General features: G+C 46.8%; 1 protein-coding gene across 1 annotated transcript in view; it reads left to right on the plus strand.

Moving 5' to 3' along the window:
- Positions 1-300: 300 nt before the first annotated feature.
- LOC123668342 (transmembrane protein KIAA1109 homolog) overlaps positions 301-26,278 on the plus strand; it is a 49,341-nt gene continuing 23,363 nt past the window's right edge. The window contains 21 exon segments of the mRNA XM_045602086.1: positions 301-347; positions 570-793; positions 2,113-2,256; positions 2,703-6,959; positions 6,993-7,826; positions 7,907-8,052; positions 8,125-8,651; positions 8,730-8,910; positions 9,054-9,215; positions 17,078-17,203; positions 17,277-17,382; positions 17,900-17,956; positions 21,045-21,187; positions 21,279-21,459; positions 21,618-21,758; positions 22,145-22,356; positions 22,562-22,685; positions 22,942-23,172; positions 23,889-24,054; positions 25,843-25,971; positions 26,082-26,249. Coding sequence (XP_045458042.1) covers positions 301-347; positions 570-793; positions 2,113-2,256; positions 2,703-6,959; positions 6,993-7,826; positions 7,907-8,052; positions 8,125-8,651; positions 8,730-8,910; positions 9,054-9,215; positions 17,078-17,203; positions 17,277-17,382; positions 17,900-17,956; positions 21,045-21,187; positions 21,279-21,459; positions 21,618-21,758; positions 22,145-22,356; positions 22,562-22,685; positions 22,942-23,172; positions 23,889-24,054; positions 25,843-25,971; positions 26,082-26,249 — 8,306 coding nt within the window.

Raw genomic sequence — 26,278 nt, forward strand, 5'->3', positions numbered from 1 at the left:
TATAAAAATATTTTTATCAAGATCAATTTGAATGAATAAAGAATAAATAGACAATTTAAATTTCAAATAGGTACCTACCTATTTCCTTTCAGGTTTTTAATATTTGTATTGAAGTTTTTTAAGAATCACAAACAAGACTACAATGCTGAACAATAATCATAAAAATGAGTAAATAGTAGTAAGGTAATGACGAAAAGAGTATTTATATTTATTTGTGTTTTTAAGCGTAAACCTTTAGTAATTTTATTAAAAATTTGTCATTTTTAAAATCAGCTGCTTTTAACAGATAACACATTAAGCATGAAACGTAACGCAGTAGGCGAGATCTATACATCTGTCAAAACGGAGTAATTAAAAGAAGTGAACGCAAATAACTTGATAAAGAAACAATAACTGGAAATGTTAACTGTGTGCGAATTATATACGGTATCGATATATAACAAACCATGTGAAATATTGTAGTGAATAAATATCCTTTACAATGTGAGTTCTGCATAATTGCGTTTTCCATGTTTATCGTATTATCAAGGATGACACATAAAGAGTATATTATTGTGTTTCGTGTTCAGGAATTACACCGGATCACTCGATCCGGTGGCGAAGGGATGGAACTTCTCGTCGACGGACTTCGCCGAGATCACCATGGACCGGAACTTCGCCCTGCTGCTGGTGTCGCTGATATCCGCGATACTGTGGATAGTTTATATAACTTACTATAACAGTCGCGTCCTCGGCTACATACTAACAAGGTTGATTAACAAATTCTACTTCCAAGATGAAAACTTTAAAATTGGTAAGTTTCTATTACTTAATATTCATTGATACTCAATTATGTAAAGTAATTAATGATGCTCATTTTTTAATGTAGTCCATGACAAACTTGTAGTTCCTAATTAGAAATCCAATAATTCAAGAGGAGATCTATAACCTAACTGATAACTTGATATGATAGATTATATGATCAATAAGAATAAATAATTAAAACTTTTCTTAAATAATACAATACACTTTGATAAAATTAAATAATTGTAGGGTTAAATGACTGTTCTGAAACATTATGTTGGGTCATTTAAAAAGGTATCAATATATCATGTATACACAGTAGAAAAAATACTGTCTTTTTTTTAATTTTAGTAAGTTGATATATAATTAAGTAATAAAATTAATTGCAGGCAGTTTCACAATTGGCTAATTTTTAAAGATATAATAAACATGTAAAAAAAACTAAATTTATTATTTAATTATCTTTTATTAAATTTTGTTTTAATGATGTTATTGTAAGTTATAATAATTGCTTATAGATTTTTTTATGTTTTTAATATTTATTATACAGAAGTAATGCAAACATTGTGTGTATTAAATTTTTTTTAGTATAAATAATGTTCTCAAGAAAAAAAAAATGATGTTCTCACAAGTTTTATGACAAAAAATCTGTTTTATTTATACATCTAGGTTGCTAAAATGTATATGGCTCACCTGATTGTAAGCGATTACTGTAGCTTATATGCCCCTGCAACATCAGAAACATTGCAAGCGCATTGCTGACCCTACCCCCAATACACCCAGGAGCTCTAGTCACCTTACTCACCACAAGAATGCAACACTGCTTGAAAGCAGAGCTATTTAGCTGTGATCTTCTGTAAGGTTGCCAGTCCCCCAGTCGGCTGCTCCAGATTCTGACAAGGATATGACCTGCTATGCCTTACCTCAGTTAAATATCATCATATTTACAAACTTTTTGTATTTTTACAAGATGACTAATTTTGTGCTTAAGCTGTGAGAAATATTTATAAAAATTATTAATTCCATAAATTATGTATTTGAGCATGTGAGAAATCTTTACGAGTGATGTGGCATATAAAATAATTTTTTTTATGATATCTTAATTCATAGCAATTATTTCTTCTCTCCTTTCATTTGTTTGCATATGTGTTGTGTTTATGTTAGTAACTTTTTACAAAATAATTAACAAGACGATGTTAACAAAGTAACAAAGAAAGCTCACAATTTTGTTGTTCACCAACAACTTCAAAAAAAGGTTTAAAAAAAATCTGACTAAAAAATTACCATAAAAAAAAAACAATAGTTACCATAATTTGTTTCTTCTTTCAGGTTCATTCACTCTTAATGCTCTCTCAGGCAAAATCATGTTCAGAGATATTGTTTATATAAATTATGACTACACACTACGCATTCAAGATGGTTACTTGATATTTAGGTGGTGGCGTTCCTATGTGCCCAAAGATGTCGCTGAAGGTAAATAAGTTAACAGCTTCTTATAGTCTACCTATTTGTTGCTGAGCCATAATTAATGGACATTTTAACCCTGGAAATAAGTTGGGTTCCCATTTATGACATTTTATATGCTAATGTAAATAGGAAAAAAAATGTACCTACTTTAAGTGAGCTACAAATATTACAAGAGTTCTTAAATATTATGACGTTCTTGAATATCATGTAGTTATGGTTTGTGACTTTGTGTCAGGTGGAAATAAAATAACCTGGATCAAAAGCTATATGTTCTATCAGAGCTACGGTTGATATTCACAAGGATATCAAGGACTCAGAATGAAAACAAATATTTGAGCAATTAAAAATATATGCTTTTTGTGGGAATCGAACGTGCAATTGCCCGTGTTTAGGCGACTACATGTACCACTGCAAGTGACAATGTATCTTCTAACTAATTTTCTTATTTCCAGATTTATCCCATTCGGATACTCGCCTCTCTATTATGTTAAATGGTTTCGAATTACATTTTTACAACCGATGCGATCTATATGCTGAACTCGAAAAAACGTTTGGCCTCGATCCCTACATAAAACAACAGCACGACGACGACGATTCAGCCGATCGCGACAAGGCTATGAATGATGCGAATGAAAAACGAAGAAGAGCTCAAGACACGGTGCGATCTGAAGCAGCCATGGCTCGAACCTGGCGTGATCTCATACCAGTTATCAAAATTGATATTTGCTCGGGACGAGTTGTTTTCGGAAATCGATTGGTCCCGACTACATTATCGATCAGTGTCGAAGAGGCTCACTTGATGTATAGTACTAAGCCGCCTGCGTCCAGTTTAGATCACCTAATGCATTTTGTAAAGGCCAAAGCTGAAAATTGTAAAGTTATGTTAGCTCCTAGTCCAAATTACACTGCTATGGTCGATGAACCACCTCGGTATATGGGCGAAGGATTTGTCATAATGAGTTCGAATTACATAGAAGTTTATTTCTATATGGATGAGCCAGGCTTAGTACCAGAACAACCAGTATTGTTGCAGTTAGCTAATGGCGATGTAGTGGAGTCGGCACCACCAATTTGGGGAGTTGATATAAAGTGCGGAAAAGGTACAGATTTTAGTTATGGGCCTTGGGCAGATCGACAAAGGGATCATTTGTTTAAATTCTTTTTTCCCCCAAATTACAAGAACTTGGAAGTTACGCCGCAGCCAAAACCTGGTGATAGGAGACAGATGCAGTCTTTCGATATACGATTATCGACTTTGAATGAAGCTACTATAGACATATTATTTACAAAAAATAAAGAAACTAATGCTGTTCACATTAATATCGGAGCAGGGTCTTATCTCGAAGTTACTTTACCATGGATTGTACTTCAAGACGGCTATACAACAAAAATTACGGGGCAATTACTACATTTAGAAGCAACTACTAGTCTGCAATATAGGAGCTTAGCTGAAAGTGAAACTTTGGAGTATACAGTTAAATGCCATTACCCATTAGTATGGAATCATCACCAGTGCTGGCAACTTTCATTAACTGGCTGTAAGGCTACTGCTCATTTTGTTTACACACATATTGATTTCTTTCAAGATCTAACCAACGACTGGGCTAGCAAAGCGCGACCAGATATATTGCATTTTGTCCCTTACACTTGGAAAATATCTTTGCTTTTAAAGGAATGTGAAGTGGTTACTTTGAGTAATCAATACAACTGGATAGATTGCAGTTCTACGAACCAAGAAAATAATCATGTTGCTTTTTGTGGTGATTTATTGGATGTGTCTTTTGACTTACCCTTTACCGATTTCTTGCCAGATGTCATACCATTGAAGATATGGGTACAAGGAGAAGCTGTAGATATGAGCCTTTATTTACCAGAGGTTAATACTTCAAGACTTCTGCTGCTATCTATTGATAAAAACATGAAACTCGTTCCATGCAGATTAAAAGCCTCAAAATGGCGCAGAAAATGTGTCAAAAGTCAAGGTTGGGTAGACTGTTGGTCCGTCCCAATAGTTGCGCTAAGTGTTCGATACAACTATCATCCTATACCGCCCCTAGGACCAGAACCTCAAGCAGATATTACTACACCCGAAAAGGAGGAAATTCTTTTATCACCAATGAGAATACCAAGGATGAGAAAGCAACCACAGATTAATTGGGCATTAGATGGGAATAACTTTGATCGAACCACTCTTGCTCCAGATAAAGTTAGTATTGAACTTGAAGTGGGACCATCTATCCTACTTGCCTATGGTACTATAATAACAAGTTTTATGAATCTGTTAGAAAACTTTTTCGGAGAAGATCAAACTTTTACTGATATGCAAAAGGCACCAAATATGGAAACTTATTATTGGTCTAGTGAAAATTCTACCAAACTGAATGATAGAAGTAGCATAAATCAACATACAGAGATATCAATTGACGATACAAGTGATACAAGCAAAGTGGCCTTCGATCCGCGCCATTGTCGACCTTTAGAAGTTACTGTGTCGATTATAATTCACGATATTCAGGCCCATCTTGTAAAAAATTGCAGTGAAAATGAACCGCCGTGCCCTGTGATATTAATTGAAAGATTTGGTTTCGAAATGGACAAGAGTTTTCGGGAGACTAAACTTCAGCTTTTGTTGAGTCCATCAATATTAGTGTCGTCTAACAGCCCCTCACGTTCTAACACGAATGGTAGTAATAATTCAAATACTCTCCAACAAGGACATTTGATGCTTTCGTCGTTTCAACTTCGCGGAAATGGCTTTTTTAGTGACACTAATAGAAATGTCGAAGAAGAAACAATCGAGTATGCTTGGATGATGGAATTACAATTAGGACAATTAACTGGACGACTGACTTTACCACAGCTTTATCAAATTATTTCGTCACTTGAAACATTCTTACTTCTCATAAGTGACAATGAAAATGAATTGACGTCACCGAACACCGCTAAACAATGTCACCATGGACTTAATAATGTTTTGTGTCCGGAAACAGACCTCACTCTCAAATATCGCTGTCCCACACCGAATGAAATAAAGTATCGCATGATTCGTGTTGCTATTGATCTGATTGATCTTTACGTTGCAGACACAAACACTACAGTACAGTCCTGGATTTCTCCAATAAGACTGTCCTTCTGTAATTTGCATGGGTCTGGATTTGGAACTGGTATCACTGGACTATTACCGAACATCAAACTTGCGATTTATACGCAAACAAATATGCAAGCCAACACACATCACCACTCCAGTGGAAGTAATGGTAGTCAAAACAAAGTACCCGAAAATGAAAATTGGGTTGGGGTTGGATCAATGTCTTTAGGCCCTGTACTTATAGAAGCAGCTGCATCATTACCACAAAGTCCGAAGAATTTACATCTCGTACAGCAAAAGTTTTTAAAGTTACATGATGAAAAAACTAAAAGATTGTGGTTTTTATGGCCAAGTGAAGGCAGAGGTAGTCAATGCGGATGTACCGGAGGCTGTGCATTTTTTGGCTCTAATAGAAATGGTCCAAATTTTTTAAAGCCAAGTCCTTCCGACTTACATGAAGGAGTTAACATCGCAATTTTCAACATAATAGAAACGTCCCCTGGTGAATACGGCTATGGACAAAGTCTATTACATTCTGGTCAGTTAGTGTTCCATACGCCACCTTATAATAACTTAAATGTTTGTTTACAACCGACAAATGTATCAACATTAATACCATCACCTTTACCACAAAACCTAAGCAAATCTCCACAAAGTGTGGAAAGAAAGAGCCTCACCCGTAGGTTTTCTTATACCAGCATGGGTAAAGGAAGCAACAACGTTTTAGTTTCGAGCACAAAAAGTGACGTCCCGTACGCTCGTCTAGTTGATTCTTCTGTGCCTCTCGGTAGTTCAAAAATTGACAGTGATTCAAAACTTAATAAAACAATACTAAATGTACCCCAGATGGAGAGCAGTGTTTCCGATTCTAAATTAGCACTCAGTTGTGGGTTAAAAGACAGTTCAAATGGTAAAAGGTCAGTTCCATCTGAAAATGAACCATTTGTCGTGCCAAGAGTACCACCCAGAAGTGTAGCGGTATCTGATTCTCATTATTCTCTAAATTCTCATCCTCCTCAGGAGGATGCCGTAGCACAGGAAGTCCAGCGAACAGTATCTATCACGAGTGAAAATCATTCGGAAGCATTTTTCTCAGCAGATGAGGACATGTTCCCAAGTCGTTCGTCAAGCTTAAAACATTCTTTTGGAAGTCGTCGTAGTAATCCTAAAGATCATACGTCATACGTCGAGCCTAACAATGAGAAATGGTTAAATATCACACAGAGATCAGAAACGATTGATGGTCACGACACGATAAGTAACTTAAGTGCAGGCGTTCAGCCAGATTCCGAGAGTGGTTCGGTATCATCAACCTCATTCATTTCTGCTATTTCTTCGCAAGAAGACATGACTCTTGTAAATCTTCACATGCAGACTAATAAGCCCATTGTAGATTCGCCGTTACTCATGTCAAGTTATATAAACAACCTGCCGCAGTTCCGATGTTGCAACTGGTCAACTTGTTCATTGCCAACTGGTAGTGACGTATTCACGTTGCCACTTTTCAAGAGAGCTGAAGATGGCTCATTAGTATATGTTGGACAAAAGTATCTTCCAACTTTTGAACAGGTTGGAAAAGTTCAGTCGTTAAAATTGATATCGAAAAAAGATGGCCATAACAGTCAAAATCAACATGGTCCATATTCGAATCTAGCATCTCATTTCAATTCTCAAATTAAGTCTCATCCATATCCACAAGCGTGGTGGGATTTGCAACAGAATGTACAAGACAATCAAGAGAATACCACAGATAAGAGTACAACATCTACGATTACGACAACGAGCGATAGTAAAAATGGTCTTTTCGTAAAATTGCGTGGTGAAATCGATGTGATGCTAACACCGTTAGTTTTAGAAAGCACGCAAAAGTTTGTCGAATCCTTGACACCAGTATTAGCGAATATTCACCCTATAACAGTGATCAATCATTTGCGTTTGCTTTGTATTTCTACAGTAGAATCATCTAATATATTGAAACAAAAGCAGTATGTCTTGAACTGGCTACCGCAAATGCAGGCTACTAATGAGTCAAGTATTATTATGGAAAAGGACGATAAATGTAAGCTTGCAACAATATCACATTCTAACGTATACGAAGAGACGGTTTGTGATCAACTTCAAGCCACAGTGGCAGTGCCAAAAGTTAACATTATTTTTATTCAGTCGTCTGTCGTTGAAGATATGATATCCTTCTCAGCACTTGATAACATTCAAGATTTGACATGCGTTTCCCTGTTTGGCGTATCCGTTGAAAATGTTGTAGCCAAATATATTAGCTCCAAGAAAACTTTAGAATCTGTACAACTGTACTATAGACCGACTCTTCGAACATTGGGCAGTAAAAAGTCGTTCGGTATCATGAAGGGTCCTCGAGCGTTGATTTCAACGCACTCTTCAGGTCGTAAACGAGGTCCGGAAAAAGGAGAACCAGTTTATATAGAGACATCCCAACAACAATGTGAAGATACAACAATTACCTTGAATATTGGTATGTATTAATGTTATTGTATGTAAAATAAACGGGAGAAAATAAATAATAATTTCTATAATAATATGTATTATTTGTAGGAAAAGTTCACGGACAGTTGCGTCGTATTCGTAATGAATCATCTCAATTAAAAGATGCCACCATAACTGGCATTCCATGTCTGCACTCCAAAGTCTCATTTAAATTCATCAGAGGTGACTCATGTGGCAAGGGATGTGACAGCGCTGTAAGACATTTCAACTTTTGTTATTTATAAAATGTTTAAAGAATAATATTTTAACTGTATAATATTTTGCAGGGTTGTCAGAACGGGGCGACAGAAGGTCAGAAAGAAAATTCTATCGGCTATATCATGTTCGAATGTGGTGTCGAGGGTGTATCTATTAAGGTGTCGAAACATTCGCAATCTCATAAACCAAACGAGGAGAAGAAACCGCAAAAAAATGATAACGAAAGCTGTCGTGAGTCAGTTAAATCTGCTGAAGAATTGAAGCCCGATAAGGAAAAATCGAAAGGCTTACGAAACTCGGGAATCGAGGAGTTGTTCCGAAAGAGGGATTCCAATTCTAAGCCCAGTACACCCAATCTGAGCAGCGCCCAGGTGCCACCGGTGCCCCCCGCCCCGCCGCCCGCTGGCCCCGCGGCCCCCCCGCCCCCAGAGCCCGGCACGCCCGGTCCCGACGAGCCCACCGACAGCAGCGCCACCGTAGTCCCCGCCAAGGACGGCGGGAACACTTCGTCGTGCTCCATCGACTTGAAGGTCGTCTGGTTCAACTTCGCCGCTCCGCCCCGAACGCCCATCACGAAGAAAATCGACTATACGAGGTAGAATTGTTAAACCCATACACGTATCGCACGTCGCGGAACGTCGGAATCAAAGTAAAGAGTTCGCTCTGTGGCCAGGCTGGACTGGAACCTGCTGAGCACGGCGTCGCCCGCCATCAACGCGTGGATGAACCCGTGCAACCGGCTGGGCATCCGCGTGGTGGCGCTGTACCGCGCGCGCGCGCGCCGCCTGGCCGCCACCGCCGCCAGCCTCATGGCCTCCGCGCTCGACCGCGCGCCCACGCACACGCTGCCCAAGGTACCGGTTCCTTGCGGGGACTCAACATGAGCGAAACTTTGTTGTTGTAATTTGTTGTGTTCCTTTTGTTAATTGTAATAATATCGTGTAATAATAACCGGCGTACGCGTTGCATAATTATGGGTAACTCCGTGTCCCCGCAGAGCCGCTACGGGCGGCACACGCCGATGGCCAAGCAGCTGCGCGAGGAGCCGTCGCTGCAGCTGTGCGGCGTGCTGCTGCGGTACGCGCTGCAGGCGGACGCGGCCGCCGTGCAGGCCGACCTGGCCGAGCGCCACCTGCCCTCGCTGTCCACGCTGCGACAGGTGACCGCCCGCCCGCCACTGTCTCTGTCCCGCACGAGTGTACGCGCTGCAGGCCGACCTGGCCGAGCGCCACCTGCCCTCGCTGTCCACGCTGCGACAGGTGACCGCCCGCCCGCCACTGTCTCTGTCCCGCACGAGTGTACGCGCTGCAGGCCGACCTGGCCGAGCGCCACCTGCCCTCGCTGTCCACGCTGCGACAGGTGACCGCCCGCCCGCCACTGTCTCTGTCCCGCACGAGTGTACGCGCTGCAGGCCGACCTGGCCGAGCGCCACCTGCCCTCGCTGTCCACGCTGCGACAGGTGACCGCCCGCCCGCCACTGTCTCTGTCCCGCACGAGTGTACGCGCTGCAGGCCGACCTGGCCGAGCGCCACCTGCCCTCGCTGTCCACGCTGCGACAGGTGACCGCCCGCCCGCCACTGTCTCTGTCCCGCACGAGTGTACGCGCTGCAGGCCGACCTGGCCGAGCGCCACCTGCCCTCGCTGTCCACGCTGCGACAGGTGACCGCCCGCCCGCCACTGTCTCTGTCCCGCACGAGTGTACGCGCTGCAGGCCGACCTGGCCGAGCGCCACCTGCCCTCGCTGTCCACGCTGCGACAGGTGACCGCCCGCCCGCCACTGTCTCTGTCCCGCACGAGTGTACGCGCTGCAGGCCGACCTGGCCGAGCGCCACCTGCCCTCGCTGTCCACGCTGCGACAGGTGACCGCCCGCCCGCCACTGTCTCTGTCCCGCACGAGTGTACGCGCTGCAGGCCGACCTGGCCGAGCGCCACCTGCCCTCGCTGTCCACGCTGCGACAGGTGACCGCCCGCCCGCCACTGTCTCTGTCCCGCACGAGTGTACGCGCTGCAGGCCGACCTGGCCGAGCGCCACCTGCCCTCGCTGTCCACGCTGCGACAGGTGACCGCCCGCCCGCCACTGTCTCTGTCCCGCACGAGTGTACGCGCTGCAGGCCGACCTGGCCGAGCGCCACCTGCCCTCGCTGTCCACGCTGCGACAGGTGACCGCCCGCCCGCCACTGTCTCTGTCCCGCACGAGTGTACGCGCTGCAGGCCGACCTGGCCGAGCGCCACCTGCCCTCGCTGTCCACGCTGCGACAGGTGACCGCCCGCCCGCCACTGTCTCTGTCCCGCACGAGTGTACGCGCTGCAGGCCGACCTGGCCGAGCGCCACCTGCCCTCGCTGTCCACGCTGCGACAGGTGACCGCCCGCCCGCCACTGTCTCTGTCCCGCACGAGTGTACGCGCTGCAGGCCGACCTGGCCGAGCGCCACCTGCCCTCGCTGTCCACGCTGCGACAGGTGACCGCCCGCCCGCCACTGTCTCTGTCCCGCACGAGTGTACGCGCTGCAGGCCGACCTGGCCGAGCGCCACCTGCCCTCGCTGTCCACGCTGCGACAGGTGACCGCCCGCCCGCCACTGTCTCTGTCCCGCACGAGTGTACGCGCTGCAGGCCGACCTGGCCGAGCGCCACCTGCCCTCGCTGTCCACGCTGCGACAGGTGACCGCCCGCCCGCCACTGTCTCTGTCCCGCACGAGTGTACGCGCTGCAGGCCGACCTGGCCGAGCGCCACCTGCCCTCGCTGTCCACGCTGCGACAGGTGACCGCCCGCCCGCCACTGTCTCTGTCCCGCACGAGTGTACGCGCTGCAGGCCGACCTGGCCGAGCGCCACCTGCCCTCGCTGTCCACGCTGCGACAGGTGACCGCCCGCCCGCCACTGTCTCTGTCCCGCACGAGTGTACGCGCTGCAGGCCGACCTGGCCGAGCGCCACCTGCCCTCGCTGTCCACGCTGCGACAGGTGACCGCCCGCCCGCCACTGTCTCTGTCCCGCACGAGTGTACGCGCTGCAGGCCGACCTGGCCGAGCGCCACCTGCCCTCGCTGTCCACGCTGCGACAGGTGACCGCCCGCCCGCCACTGTCTCTGTCCCGCACGAGTGTACGCGCTGCAGGCCGACCTGGCCGAGCGCCACCTGCCCTCGCTGTCCACGCTGCGACAGGTGACCGCCCGCCCGCCACTGTCTCTGTCCCGCACGAGTGTACGCGCTGCAGGCCGACCTGGCCGAGCGCCACCTGCCCTCGCTGTCCACGCTGCGACAGGTGACCGCCCGCCCGCCACTGTCTCTGTCCCGCACGAGTGTACGCGCTGCAGGCCGACCTGGCCGAGCGCCACCTGCCCTCGCTGTCCACGCTGCGACAGGTGACCGCCCGCCCGCCACTGTCTCTGTCCCGCACGAGTGTACGCGCTGCAGGCCGACCTGGCCGAGCGCCACCTGCCCTCGCTGTCCACGCTGCGACAGGTGACCGCCCGCCCGCCACTGTCTCTGTCCCGCACGAGTGTACGCGCTGCAGGCCGACCTGGCCGAGCGCCACCTGCCCTCGCTGTCCACGCTGCGACAGGTGACCGCCCGCCCGCCACTGTCTCTGTCCCGCACGAGTGTACGCGCTGCAGGCCGACCTGGCCGAGCGCCACCTGCCCTCGCTGTCCACGCTGCGACAGGTGACCGCCCGCCCGCCACTGTCTCTGTCCCGCACGAGTGTACGCGCTGCAGGCCGACCTGGCCGAGCGCCACCTGCCCTCGCTGTCCACGCTGCGACAGGTGACCGCCCGCCCGCCACTGTCTCTGTCCCGCACGAGTGTACGCGCTGCAGGCCGACCTGGCCGAGCGCCACCTGCCCTCGCTGTCCACGCTGCGACAGGTGACCGCCCGCCCGCCACTGTCTCTGTCCCGCACGAGTGTACGCGCTGCAGGCCGACCTGGCCGAGCGCCACCTGCCCTCGCTGTCCACGCTGCGACAGGTGACCGCCCGCCCGCCACTGTCTCTGTCCCGCACGAGTGTACGCGCTGCAGGCCGACCTGGCCGAGCGCCACCTGCCCTCGCTGTCCACGCTGCGACAGGTGACCGCCCGCCCGCCACTGTCTCTGTCCCGCACGAGTGTACGCGCTGCAGGCCGACCTGGCCGAGCGCCACCTGCCCTCGCTGTCCACGCTGCGACAGGTGACCGCCCGCCCGCCACTGTCTCTGTCCCGCACGAGTGTACGCGCTGCAGGCCGACCTGGCCGAGCGCCACCTGCCCTCGCTGTCCACGCTGCGACAGGTGACCGCCCGCCCGCCACTGTCTCTGTCCCGCACGAGTGTACGCGCTGCAGGCCGACCTGGCCGAGCGCCACCTGCCCTCGCTGTCCACGCTGCGACAGGTGACCGCCCGCCCGCCACTGTCTCTGTCCCGCACGAGTGTACGCGCTGCAGGCCGACCTGGCCGAGCGCCACCTGCCCTCGCTGTCCACGCTGCGACAGGTGACCGCCCGCCCGCCACTGTCTCTGTCCCGCACGAGTGTACGCGCTGCAGGCCGACCTGGCCGAGCGCCACCTGCCCTCGCTGTCCACGCTGCGACAGGTGACCGCCCGCCCGCCACTGTCTCTGTCCCGCACGAGTGTACGCGCTGCAGGCCGACCTGGCCGAGCGCCACCTGCCCTCGCTGTCCACGCTGCGACAGGTGACCGCCCGCCCGCCACTGTCTCTGTCCCGCACGAGTGTACGCGCTGCAGGCCGACCTGGCCGAGCGCCACCTGCCCTCGCTGTCCACGCTGCGACAGGTGACCGCCCGCCCGCCACTGTCTCTGTCCCGCACGAGTGTACGCGCTGCAGGCCGACCTGGCCGAGCGCCACCTGCCCTCTGCTACGTGTTAAAAAATTGTTTGCTGGGTCAGAGAGTCACCCACAACTCCTAACACGAGACACAAGAGAGAGAGTAAAAAAAAATCCTACAGAATCTTAATTCCCCTTTTTCAAAACACACAAAATCACCTTACACTAAAGCAAAGCTTAAACCTATAAGAACTACAATGACTCACCCACAATAAATTGCACTCAGATCCTAAGACGGCGAGAGAATCCAATCCAAAAAGAGAAAGAGCAAAGAGGCCCGCAACACACGTCCCGAGCCCTATATACAGCAAACCCAGTGTGTCGCGACACAACTACCCCCTAAGGTGCACCGCAACGTAATACGATACGAGGGTATTCCAAAAAATTAAATCAGTCGCCTAGAAAAAGTAAATAGCAACGCTAATGCATAACTGTGCTATTATACATCAGCAGGAACGAAACTACGTGCTATTAAAAATATATGCTACAATACCCCCCCCGACAGAGAAGAATTTTGCATCTCTGGCAAAATTCTAAAAAAAACTAATGTAAGGAGAGAATCTGGTAAGCTCAGGAAGGGATTATAAAATTTAACTCCAAACTAAGAGAAAAAAAAAAAATTTTTTTTTGATAGATTAATCATAAGAGATAATCGAATTACAAAAACACCACATATAATTTTGAATTCACTGCAACACTGTCTTACGACCCAATCATACGTCACTAACATACAACATCCTGAAATTCAACTATCAACGTGCGTTAACCGACCTAGACAATTAACGCCCTGACACTCAGAGTGACGGTCTATAAATGAGCACCACTCAGCAGCTACTTAAAATTTTTAATTTAACAATTTTTTTTTCTTTTTAATCCATATTTAATACCGTATTCCCGATGTAGGCTTTAGAATGTGCATAACACAATTAGAATCGAATATATATTCAATAGAATAAAATAATATGTGGAATCGCCACCCGTTCCAGAATTAAGTTGTAACACAACAACAACAACTTATGGCGTAGGCTTTAAACAAAATAATATAAGTGGGTAGATACGTTAGAGATGCACCCAACACACACAAATTAAGTTATTGCTCAGTGGAATAACTCAACAAAAATAAACACCAAAAGTACATTAGAGATGTACCCAACACACAACTATCATAAGTCATGTACTTGTATAAGCACAAAATAAAAAATAAAATAAAAAATGAGACCATCACCCGTCTCAAAAATGGAATACGTAATATAGATTTAAAACAAAAAGAAAACACAATATCAATTACCCTTACTACCAGAACTTCCTGTTAACTTCAAATCTTTAATATGCCAAACCCCAAGATCTTTACCATTCATATCCTGTAATACGTATACAAGAGGAGACCTTTTACCAACAATTCGACATTTGATAAATTTAGGCGCTAATTTCTTAGAAAAGTATTTATCTTTATCACTCAAGAAGTAAGTTTTCTTATAAACAAGATCACCAACATTAAATTCCGCAGTCCTACGACGCAAATTATAACTTGAAGTATTTTTTAAATGAGCGGCATACAACCGAAATTGAACTTTATCGAAAATACTCGCCAATCGACCCAAGTTCTCCGCATAACAGTCACGAGGAGTAAAAATCATATTTTCTATACTATCAGAGTCCAAATAATGCGAACCACACGACACTAACCGAAAACTAAAATTAATTATAACTAAAATATATTAATAATTGATTTCACTTTTATCAAAGTGTCACTAATACCTGCCAAATCGGTTATAATATCCAACGGACTGACCAAAATCTCCTCTGACGGTAACAATTCCGACAACCGTAATATCTGTCCTCGCAAGCTAAAACTGCGGCAGCTGGCTCCTCATTCCGAACAACCACCTCATATTCTAACTCAGCCTTAGGCAGGGATACGAATTTTATTAAGTGAGTCATCGTAGCACAATAATAAAATTTAAACGAGACAAAAAGTACAAAAAAAGTTCGATTTAAATTAATGTTAAAATGTAACAAAGAAGTACAAAGTAAGCAAAAATATTCGTGAATAGAGGGTAGTCAAAAAAATTTAGTTACGGCAAAAATTATTGAGCAAGAAATAATTAATACAAAAAGTAGGTAACTGAAAATTTTTAGCAAGGAACGATTAACAATGCAAAAACCGTGACTACACTTGGACAAATCTTTTAAATTCAAATAAAAACTTTTAAATATTAACTTTAAATTTTAAACATACTAATAATATAAATACACAACCTAAACGAAACAGTAATCAAATTTAATTAATAAAAATGAAAAGTAATAATTTAACACAATTCACAAAACACAAAACACACAAAGACACAAGAACAAGACCCTTTCCATACCCAGAGAAAACCACTTGCCAGGAATAAGAAAAAAAATTGAGTGCCAATGCGATACCCTTCACAATAAAATAATTAAAATAATTCACCGACAAACAAATAATTTTAAATATTAGAGAATTTACGCTGGGCGCCAGTGCTACGTGTTAGAAAATTGTTCGTTGGGTTAGAGAGTCACCCACAACTCCTAACACGAGACACAAGAGAGAGAGTAAAAAAAAATCCTACAGAATCTTAATTCCCCTTTTTCAAAACACACAAAATCACCTTACACTAAAGCAAAGCTTAAACCTATAAGAACTACAATGACTCACCCACAATAAATTGCACTCAGATCCTAAGACGGCGAGAGAATCCAATCCAAAAAGAGAAAGAGCAAAGAGGCCCGCAACACACGTCCCGAGCCCTATATACAGCAAACCCAGTGTGTCGCGACACAACTACCCCCTAAGGTGCACCGCAACGTAATACGATACGAGGGTATTCCAAAAAATTAAATCAGTCGCCTAGAAAAAGTAAATAGCAACGCTAATGCATAACTGTGCTATTATACATCAGCAGGAACGAAACTACGTGCTATTAAAAATATATGCTACACCTCGCTGTCCACGCTGCGACAGGTGACCGCCCGCCCGCCACTGTCTCTGTCCCGCACGAGTGTACGCGCTGCAGGCCGACCTGGCCGAGCGCCACCTGCCCTCGCTGTCCACGCTGCGACAGGTGACCGCCCGCCCGCCACTGTCTCTGTCCCGCACGAGTGTACGCGCTGCAGGCCGACCTGGCCGAGCGCCACCTGCCCTCGCTGTCCACGCTGCGACAGGTGACCGCCCGCCCGCCACTGTCTCTGTCCCGCACGAGTGTACGCGCTGCAGGCCGACCTGGCCGAGCGCCACCTGCCCTCGCTGTCCACGCTGCGACAGGTGACCGCCCGCCCGCCACTGTCTCTGTCCCGCACGAGTGTACGCGCTGCAGGCCGACCTGGCCGAGCGCCACCTGCCCTCGCTGTCCACGCTGCGACAGGTGACCGCCCGCCCGCCACTGTCTCTGTCCCGCACGAGTGTACGCGCTGCAGGCCGACCTGGCCGAGCGCCACCTGCCCTCGCTGTCCACGCTGCGACAGGTGACCGCCCGCCCGCCACTGTCTCTGTCCCGCACGAGTGTACGCGCTGCAGGCCGACCTGGCCGAGCGCCACCTGCCCTCGCTGTCCACGCTGCGACAGGTGACCGCCCGCCCGCCACTGTCTCTGTCCCGCACGAGTGTACGCGCTGCAGGCCGACCTGGCCGAGCGCCACCTGCCCTCGCTGTCCACGCTGCGACAGGTGACCGCCCGCCCGCCACTGTCTCTGTCCCGCACGAGTGTACGCGCTGCAGGCCGACCTGGCCGAGCGCCACCTGCCCTCGCTGTCCACGCTGCGACAGGTGACCGCCCGCCCGCCACTGTCTCTGTCCCGCACGAGTGTACGCGCTGCAGGCCGACCTGGCCGAGCGCCACCTGCCCTCGCTGTCCACGCTGCGACAGGTGACCGCCCGCCCGCCACTGTCTCTGTCCCGCACGAGTGTACGCGCTGCAGGCCGACCTGGCCGAGCGCCACCTGCCCTCGCTGTCCACGCTGCGACAGGTGACCGCCCGCCCGCCACTGTCTCTGTCCTCTCCACGTTGCGATAGGATTTAAACACACATATCTGATTACTCCACCCTCCTTGTAATATTCCGTGACTTTTTCGAACCCTCTTTTCCCCTTTCAAGCCTTACGTGACGACCCATAGTGGTGACAGTAAGAGGCGGTCACCTGGCGCAACTCGATGAGGGTGAAATTTATTAATTATAATTCATTCATTCCAGGGAGTAATAGTTCTCACACGACAGTGGAAGAATATCCTATACACCCCTCTTCTCCTAGAGCACAACTACAAGAGCAAAGTCATGAAGCCACTCAACGTTACTTTTGCTTTGCCAGATTTACTTGAAGTGAGTATAGTTTGATATTTTGAGACAGCCGAAGCGATAGCAATGGTATTGTGTATACAAATTATTTGTTCAGGACTCGGTAGAAGGCTGGCAAGAGTATCAGTTCGACAATGAAGCGCTCGACGAGAACTGCCTTTTATTAAACATGGATGTAGACAAACTTACAAATCATATTCCGGGTAAGTTCAGTTTGTCCTTGCGTACGCATTTTGATTAACTAGTTAAAGTTCGTAATATTGTAGTAATGAAACCGCTGATCCGTAGAGCTTAAAGATTGTTTGACGCACCTGCTGAATGAACGAATGAATGTCAAATTGTCGATTGAATGAATGTTGTAATAGACTGTTTTTGTGAATCGTGGTAGTTTGTATCTGTTGAATGAAGTATAAGAAGTTTGAAATGTGTATCTTTTGAGTATAAATATAATTTATTTATTTTTAAATAATATAACATACATTAGCAATATATTGTATTGATTAAGTTAAATTATTTTGGAACAGTGTCCAAAATGCCAGAAAAAAAAAATATCGAAAAATTACGTTCTGTACTAAATTGTTAAAAATAATACTCTTAAATTGAGAATTTCTAAAGATCTACTCGAGGTCGAATATTCGTAAAGATATCTGTTTTGCCACCAAAACCATTGAAATAAGCCCTCCACTATCGGGAGTACTGATGACTTTGTGGTCTGTGAAGCGCCCGCGGCCGCCCGCGCGCCGCGCCCGCACTCGTACCCATCCACGCCGCCGTCCGGTTCGTACGCCTAACGATAAGCATTGTGCTCTATACGTGTTGTCTTGCTATACATACGCTTCGATTTGCACGTCTGCGTGTACTCAAACCAACATATAGTTCATTCTTAACTGTCAACCATCTTGACATTATACCTTTTCTTGATAAAGTGTTAAACCATCACTATAACAGAGTGTTCTGTGTTCTTGTTTAGTAATATCCTATAAATACAATTCTCTCGTGTTTTCGATTTTCGAGAATGTTGTGTGCCTTTGATGTTTCTTCGATTTATTTTGTTGAAACCTTTTTTGCCTTTTCTTTTTTTTTATCTTTTTTTTTTTTTGTAAACACATTGCACGTTGTTAACCGCTATTTATTATTTATTTCGCTTTGTTTTAGGTTTTGGTCGATGTGTTTTATGCTTGAATTTCATTGAATGTATTTAATATCGACATGTCGCACAAATTACACTCTTTCATTATTTTTGGGCCTAATATACACACTGGTCGACAAGTTGTTGCTAGATTTTATATACCAATTCTTACTTTCATTTTGATTTCTTTTGTTGAACACACCCATTATGAAACACAAATTATTTTGTTAAAAATTAAGTTGTGTAAAGCAGACACTTATTATTTCGGTTTCTTGCGCCAATACTCGGTTTTCTAAGTACGGTCGAATGGCATTGAGTTTTCACGTAATAATTATTTGTGATTTTATCAGAAATAAATTATTTATAAGATTGGTGTATAAGCTACTCAAAATTTTTATGGTAATTTTATGTTATAAAAATTCTTACACTCCCGTCCTCCGAGTGCAACAGTCTTTTACCACTGCATGACAGCCATGGACGCCTCAATAGTTATCAGAAAATTTAAGAAGATAGTCTATCAATGGAAAGTTAACGACTACTTTTAATGCACTAAGAGTTTGGTTGTATGCAAACGTTACAGCATATAATCATTTTTGGTGACGGTCTTAAACTCTTCTGCATCGTTTCCGCCCCCCACTTCTTCCCCAAGAAAGTGCGAGGTTTTGGCGGTGAACATATAGTTCAAAAGCGATGTATAATGCAATATAATTAATCCCATTAACCTTTGAATTTTAACGGAGTTTCGTTAGGCGCTTAAAAATCGCTAGCAGTAACTTATTACTCCAGAATCATAATTTGATTTTATTGAGCTTTTTAACATATTTCTGTTGGTCATAGACTTTTTTTCTATTAAGGAGAGTGGAACTTAATCCACCACGCTGCTCCACTGCGGGATAGCGGAATCATAATTGTTACAACATATATATAATTAAAAATAATATAAAAATTACAAAAAGTTAGTTTGTGGCAATTTAAGTGTTAATTTTTGTCGATCAGTGTTATTTCATCTCCATTACCTACTTCCATACAGTACGAATCTTACTTCTTACTTGTACTTCATATAGTACGAATCTTTTGTTATGAAATGCATCTATTTCGTTTTATTATTATTTTTCAAATATGGTCATAAAATCTTCAATTACCAATGGAAGATAATAAAACCATTATAACATAATCACAACAGTGCGTGCCGCGCAAAGCAGTCGCGCCAGTCTAGTGTTCCCAACACTACCATTCTCCACAAGAAAAACGCCATTCCAAGATGACGCCATAGCCAGTAAGTATATGAAGAAAATAGTATTTATTACTTTAATTATATACAAAATGCTGTGTGGTTACGGCATCAAAGAATATAGCCACCCCCTCTCTTCCCGTGGGTGTCGTAGGCGACTAAGCGATAACACAGTTCCACTACTACCTTGGAACTTAAAAAGCCGACCGATGGCGGGATAACCTCCCAACTGCTGGCTTTCAAATACACAGACCGAAGACGGGCAGCAGCTTCTTCGGTGCGACAAAGCCAGTACTGCGGTCACCAACCCGCCTGCCCAGCGTGGTGACTATGGGCAAAACACACGAGTTCACGCCATTTTTGGCGTGAACTTGTGGAGGCCTATGTCCAATAGTGAACTGCGAAAGGCTGCTGTGATGATGATACTGATTTATATAAGAATTTAAATGTTCGTTTAAGATTTGGCAATAGTTGAGCCTATGCGATGGTGAAAAGTTGTAAGAAAAATTTGAGAAATCGAGATAAATCAAAATTGCTCGAATTTAATTTAAATGAAAATATTGATATAACGTTAATTAAGCTAGCTAGCCACTAAAACATCAGAGAGAACTTGTTTTATTGCTGGTAAGTGGTTGTAAAGTATCACTGAGCTTTGAGCATCACTTCATGACATCAACGTCATTAAGATTGGCAGTTGTTTATCGTGTTCAAACTATCAGTCTAAAGTTTCAAGTCAATTTTTGATATGATATTCAAAAATGTTTAGAATTCCTAATGTGGGTAACACAAAAATAAAAATCTTAGATATTAAAAATAGCACGGTGTCGTCTCCTGTCAAAGATTTTCATTGTAATATGAAACTTTGAATAGTTACGGGTTTCTGTAAAGAGCTCACTATAGACGGCGCCACGGTTCGCTTAAACCGTAATTTAAAATTATCATATCGAAAATTTCGCTCGAGCGGGTGTATCGTTCCATAGCTTAATTGGCTAGAGCGCCGACACGGTACGTCGGAGACGCGGGTTCGAACCCCGCTGGAGCGGTCAATTTTTGATATGATATTCAAAAATGTTTAGAATTCCTAATGTGGGTAACACAAAAATAAAATAGATATTAAAAATAGCACGGTGTCGTCTCCTGTCAAAGATTTTCATTGTAATATGAAACTTTGAATAGTTACGGGTTTCTGTAAAGAGCTCACTATAGACGGCGCCACGGTTCGCTTAAACCGTAATTTAAAATTATCATATCGAAAAATTTCGCTCGAGCGGGTGTATCGTTCCATAGCTTAATTGGCTAGAGCGCCGACACGGTACGTCGGAGACGCGGGTTCGAACCCCGCTGGAGCGGTCAATTTTTGATATGATATTCAAAAATGTTTACATTTGTTACTATGGTCTGGTTTAAAAAAGTTAAGAAATAAGTGTATTATAGAAAAAGTTTTATGCATTCTTAGAAACACAACTACACACTAATTTGTTTTTAAAAATTTTACAACTTAATAGACTATGGAACGTTGAAAGAGGATCTACCGACAGTGGGCTCAAACCCGTCGCTGTATTCTCAAACCAGTCACGACAATATCCCCAACGAACGGGCTCGAGAGGACCTCTACCAGTGGATGGCTAAACAAGAGCCCATTAAAGTTGTAAGAACACACTACTAATATTTACTATAGTAAACGATATCTTACATTGTTTACCGGGCAAATCTCCAAAACTTCGTATTTTTTAAATCAGGAACCAAAGAGCAAGAAGCAGATGTTGCCAACGGCAAAAATGAACCCTCGAGTGGTGGCAGCGTCTCTGCCGGCCTGCAGCCTGTACCCTTTGCAGGGCTCGCTAATGCTACTGGACGCGCACCTGGTGTTCCAGCCCTTCCTGTCCGCGCTCGGGGTCTCGCCGCACCAGGTGGCACACGGTGAGAGACACTGGACACGATACTTGACACATTACTTTACACTCCTTGTGGCACTCTTTTATGTCTAATTATGCCAATCATCTAGCCAAATGCGCGCGTATTCTTACGTAGAAATCTTTAATTCCGTGATGTGTTTTCAGGCGAATCAAAGGGAAAAGGCGTTGGAGGTGAAGCGGGTTCAGGATTGGATTCCCTTGGGTCCAAACTGTCCCTCTTAGCTTGGGTGGACACGTTTCGCATCGATATCGTGGTGGGTGAACTAGCTCGTGATCGGAGACATCAGAGCAGCAAAGGAAAGGGTATTACTGGTTTCATAAACTTTTTCGTTTTTCTACTTACTATAAGAGCGAGTGAGGTCAGCACTTTAGTAGATAACATCATCATTCATTTAAGACGTGTGTAAGCTTATAATGTATATATAATTTTTTTTGTCTTGGAATGAAAATCTTTTTTGGGTTAATTCTTTATGTATCTAAAAATTTAGTAGATAACATCATCATTCATTTAAGACGTGTGTAAGCTTATAATGTATATATAATTTTTTTTGTCTTGGAATGAAAATCTTTTTTGGGTTAATTCTTTATGTATCTAAAAATCAATCTGTCAGACCGTGAACCCCACGATTTTTCATAAAAACGACACATTGGACAAAAAAAGCGTTTAAATAAAACAGTTTTCTTTCCAGCTAACCTTCCTCATGCGGACATTCCGTCGGAGACTCCCGCGTTCCTCTGCGAAAAGATCTCCATCGACGTGGACCTGAAGAAGGTGGCAGATATGGCGGTGGATGACCTCATCCAGCGTCAAAACGTGCTCTACATATCGCGCGGGCAGCTCAAGAAGCACATCAGCACCATGCTTAACTTTAACATCAGTATACGCTTCATATCGCAGCAGGTACGTGCTTCAAACATTGCATGTCATCTGAAACTATATTATTTTGACGCAAGGGGTCAAGTTTCACAATTAAACATTTTTAGATTCCGAAAAAAAATGGTAGTGAAATTGCGTGTGTGCGTGCGTACGTACGTGCCTACGTGCACACATGTACGTTTGCCTGTACACGTGTCTAGACGTGTGAGTGTGTGAAAACTGTGTGCAGGTGAACATGCCGCTGCTGCGGCTGCTGCACCAGATCAGCAACATGTACCAGAACGTGAAGGACACGCAGAGCGAGCTGCGCACGCAGACCACCTCCTCGCGCAGGCACAACAAGCACCCCTCAGGTGACCACTGCACTCTTGAAACTTAAAAAAAATGTCAGAACGTTACATTTATCTTTCGTTAGCATGTCATTGTAAAAATTGCGAGTTTTAATCCATTACGATTTATGACAAAGAGAATCAGATTAGACCTCTCATCCTTAATTGTTAAATGTGAATTCCTTTGTTTTCAAAAACTGCATAATTATGTCGAATAATCCTTTTTTTTTTGGAAACACATTTCGCTGCTCGCTCACATATTACCATTTCTTTTCCCCAGTGGTCGACTTTCCCGAAAATGTTGCGAGTATGTCGTCGCTAGATAAGGATAGTCAGTACGCGGCGATGGAGACCAAGTGGGAGTTGCCTCCGCTAGCACCCGAACTGGCCTCACTTGGAGACAAAGATGTCGAAAAGGACGTGGACAAGGACGTCACGCCGCCACGACCGAGACCACAATCATTCGCGCAGAAGCTGAGGTCTACTGGCAAGACTGTCAAAGGGAAGCTTGGTGAGTGAGGCTGTATATTTCACAGTTTAATAGATTTAAGCCCGGTCCTTTCGGGCCTTGGTGGTTTTTAATATTGAGATGGTTGGTAACGTTGAAGTACGAGATCGGACGGTTATAATTTGTAGTAAAAGGACAATATATGTAGAACAAATTTACCATTTGCTGTGTGGTTACGGCATTAAGAATATAGCCACCCCCTCTCCCTCCCACCCCCGTGGGTGTCGTAAGATGCTACTATGGGATAACACAGTTCCATTACCACCTTGGAACTTAAAAGGCTGACAGGTGGTGGGATAACCATCCAACTACTGGGTTTGAAATACACAAGTCGAAGATGGGGAGTAGCGTCTTCGGTGCGACAAAGCCAGCCCTGCGGTCACCAACCCGCCTGCCCAGCGTGGTGACTATGGGCAAAACACATGAGTTCAATCCATTTTTGGTGCGAACTTGTGCAGGCCTATATCTAGCGGTGGACTAGTAATAGGCTGAAATGATGATGATGATCTTACCATCTTAATTTACTTACTTTAATAATTAATTAACTTAGTCTAGATGCGATTTCACTAGGCAATCTATTAGATATATTTAGATATTTTACTGAATCATTGTCATTATACACAGAGGGTATAATTTTTTTAAGCCGGTTCAAATGCCATAGCTATCGGTCCCACATAGCTACGGTCGTATATCCAGCCAGTGAGTGTGTGTGGGCGCAGGTTACAGTTCGCTGAGCGAGGGCGCGCACACGCCGATGTTCGCGGCGAGCGCGGCGCCGGCGCCCGAGCCGCCGCGCGGCCAGCTGGCGCCGCGCTGCTGGCGCACCGTGTACCTGCTGCTCGACCTGTACGCCAACATGCCCGACGCCGACACCATCACGCACAGGTACACGCACACGCCGATGTCGGCGCCGGCGCCCGAGCCGCCGCGCGGCCAGCTGGCGCCGCGCTGCTGGCGCACCGTGTACCTGCTGCTCGACCTGTACGCCAACATGCCCGACGCCGACACCATCACGCACAGGTACACGCACACGCCGATGTCGGCGCCGGCGCCCGAGCCGCCGCGCGGCCAGCTGGCGCCGCGCTGCTGGCGCACCGTGTACCTGCTGCTCGACCTGTACGCCAACATGCCCGACGCCGACACCATCACGCACAGGTACACGCACACGCCGATGTCGGCGCCGGCGCCCGAGCCGCCGCGCGGCCAGCTGGCGCCGCGCTGCTGGCGCACCGTGTACCTGCTGCTCGACCTGTACGCCAACATGCCCGACGCCGACACCATCACGCACAGGTACACGCACACGCCGATGTCGGCGCCGGCGCCCGAGCCGCCGCGCGGCCAGCTGGCGCCGCGCTGCTGGCGCACCGTGTACCTGCTGCTCGACCTGTACGCCAACATGCCCGACGCCGACACCATCACGCACAGGTACACGCACACGCCGATGTCGGCGCCGGCGCCCGAGCCGCCGCGCGGCCAGCTGGCGCCGCGCTGCTGGCGCACCGTGTACCTGCTGCTCGACCTGTACGCCAACATGCCCGACGCCGACACCATCACGCACAGGTACACGCACACGCCGATGTCGGCGCCGGCGCCCGAGCCGCCGCGCGGCCAGCTGGCGCCGCGCTGCTGGCGCACCGTGTACCTGCTGCTCGACCTGTACGCCAACATGCCCGACGCCGACACCATCACGCACAGGTACACGCACACGCCGATGTCGGCGCCGGCGCCCGAGCCGCCGCGCGGCCAGCTGGCGCCGCGCTGCTGGCGCACCGTGTACCTGCTGCTCGACCTGTACGCCAACATGCCCGACGCCGACACCATCACGCACAGGTACACGCACACGCCGATGTCGGCGCCGGCGCCCGAGCCGCCGCGCGGCCAGCTGGCGCCGCGCTGCTGGCGCACCGTGTACCTGCTGCTCGACCTGTACGCCAACATGCCCGACGCCGACACCATCACGCACAGGTACACGCACACGCCGATGTCGGCGCCGGCGCCCGAGCCGCCGCGCGGCCAGCTGGCGCCGCGCTGCTGGCGCACCGTGTACCTGCTGCTCGACCTGTACGCCAACATGCCCGACGCCGACACCATCACGCACAGGTACACGCACACGCCGATGTCGGCGCCGGCGCCCGAGCCGCCGCGCGGCCAGCTGGCGCCGCGCTGCTGGCGCACCGTGTACCTGCTGCTCGACCTGTACGCCAACATGCCCGACGCCGACACCATCACGCACAGGTACACGCACACGCCGATGTCGGCGCCGGCGCCCGAGCCGCCGCGCGGCCAGCTGGCGCCGCGCTGCTGGCGCACCGTGTACCTGCTGCTCGACCTGTACGCCAACATGCCCGACGCCGACACCATCACGCACAGGTACACGCACCACCCGCGATGCGCCCAGGGACTTTATATTTATCACGCTACACACTAGAAACACTACGGGGCACTGACTCGTTGGAATGAGGTGGAGGAGTCAAAAGGTACATTTCCGCGTGACGTATTTTGTGGATTGCCCTAAGAAATATTTGTGATTTATTTTAGATCTTGTACTTGAGTTTTTTTTTCTGACATTTGTATAATGTTGTAACTTATGTTTAAAAACATGAACTCACTGCTAAAAAAATAAGTATAGCATGTTTGTATTAACTCTGCTCCAAATATATTTTGTTTCCATAGGTTTTCTGTATCGACGGAATTACCGGAGGCGTATCGCGGTCGAGCGCGACCGAGCTCCCGCGAGCAAAACGCCAGTAATTCTTCGTCTAGCGCTACGGGCATGGGAATTGTCGTGGTTGGAGTGGCCAGGTATTAAGTTCCATACCGAATTGTCTCATTTCTACAAAAATATATTTGAAAATACAAATTTTTTGAATTGTGTAGCACTCGTAATTTTAATGTGAGTTTATATTATACAGAATCCATCGAACGCGCCTGCTGGCTTCATTGTCGGGACTAAAACTAGAGGCGGAGATAACGTCCCTTCAGGCGTCGCTATCGGCGTCCCGCGCTCGTCAGTGGTCTCTAAGTGGCAATTTGGGTCGCACAGCAATTGTGCTGTTGGAGGGAGCCGCACCCAATCACCAGTATGTGTTGTAGTTGTATAATAATTATT

This window comes from Melitaea cinxia, chromosome 3 (genome assembly GCF_905220565.1).
Source record: "Melitaea cinxia chromosome 3, ilMelCinx1.1, whole genome shotgun sequence".
In the NCBI taxonomy this organism is placed as follows: Eukaryota; Metazoa; Arthropoda; class Insecta; order Lepidoptera; family Nymphalidae; genus Melitaea; species Melitaea cinxia.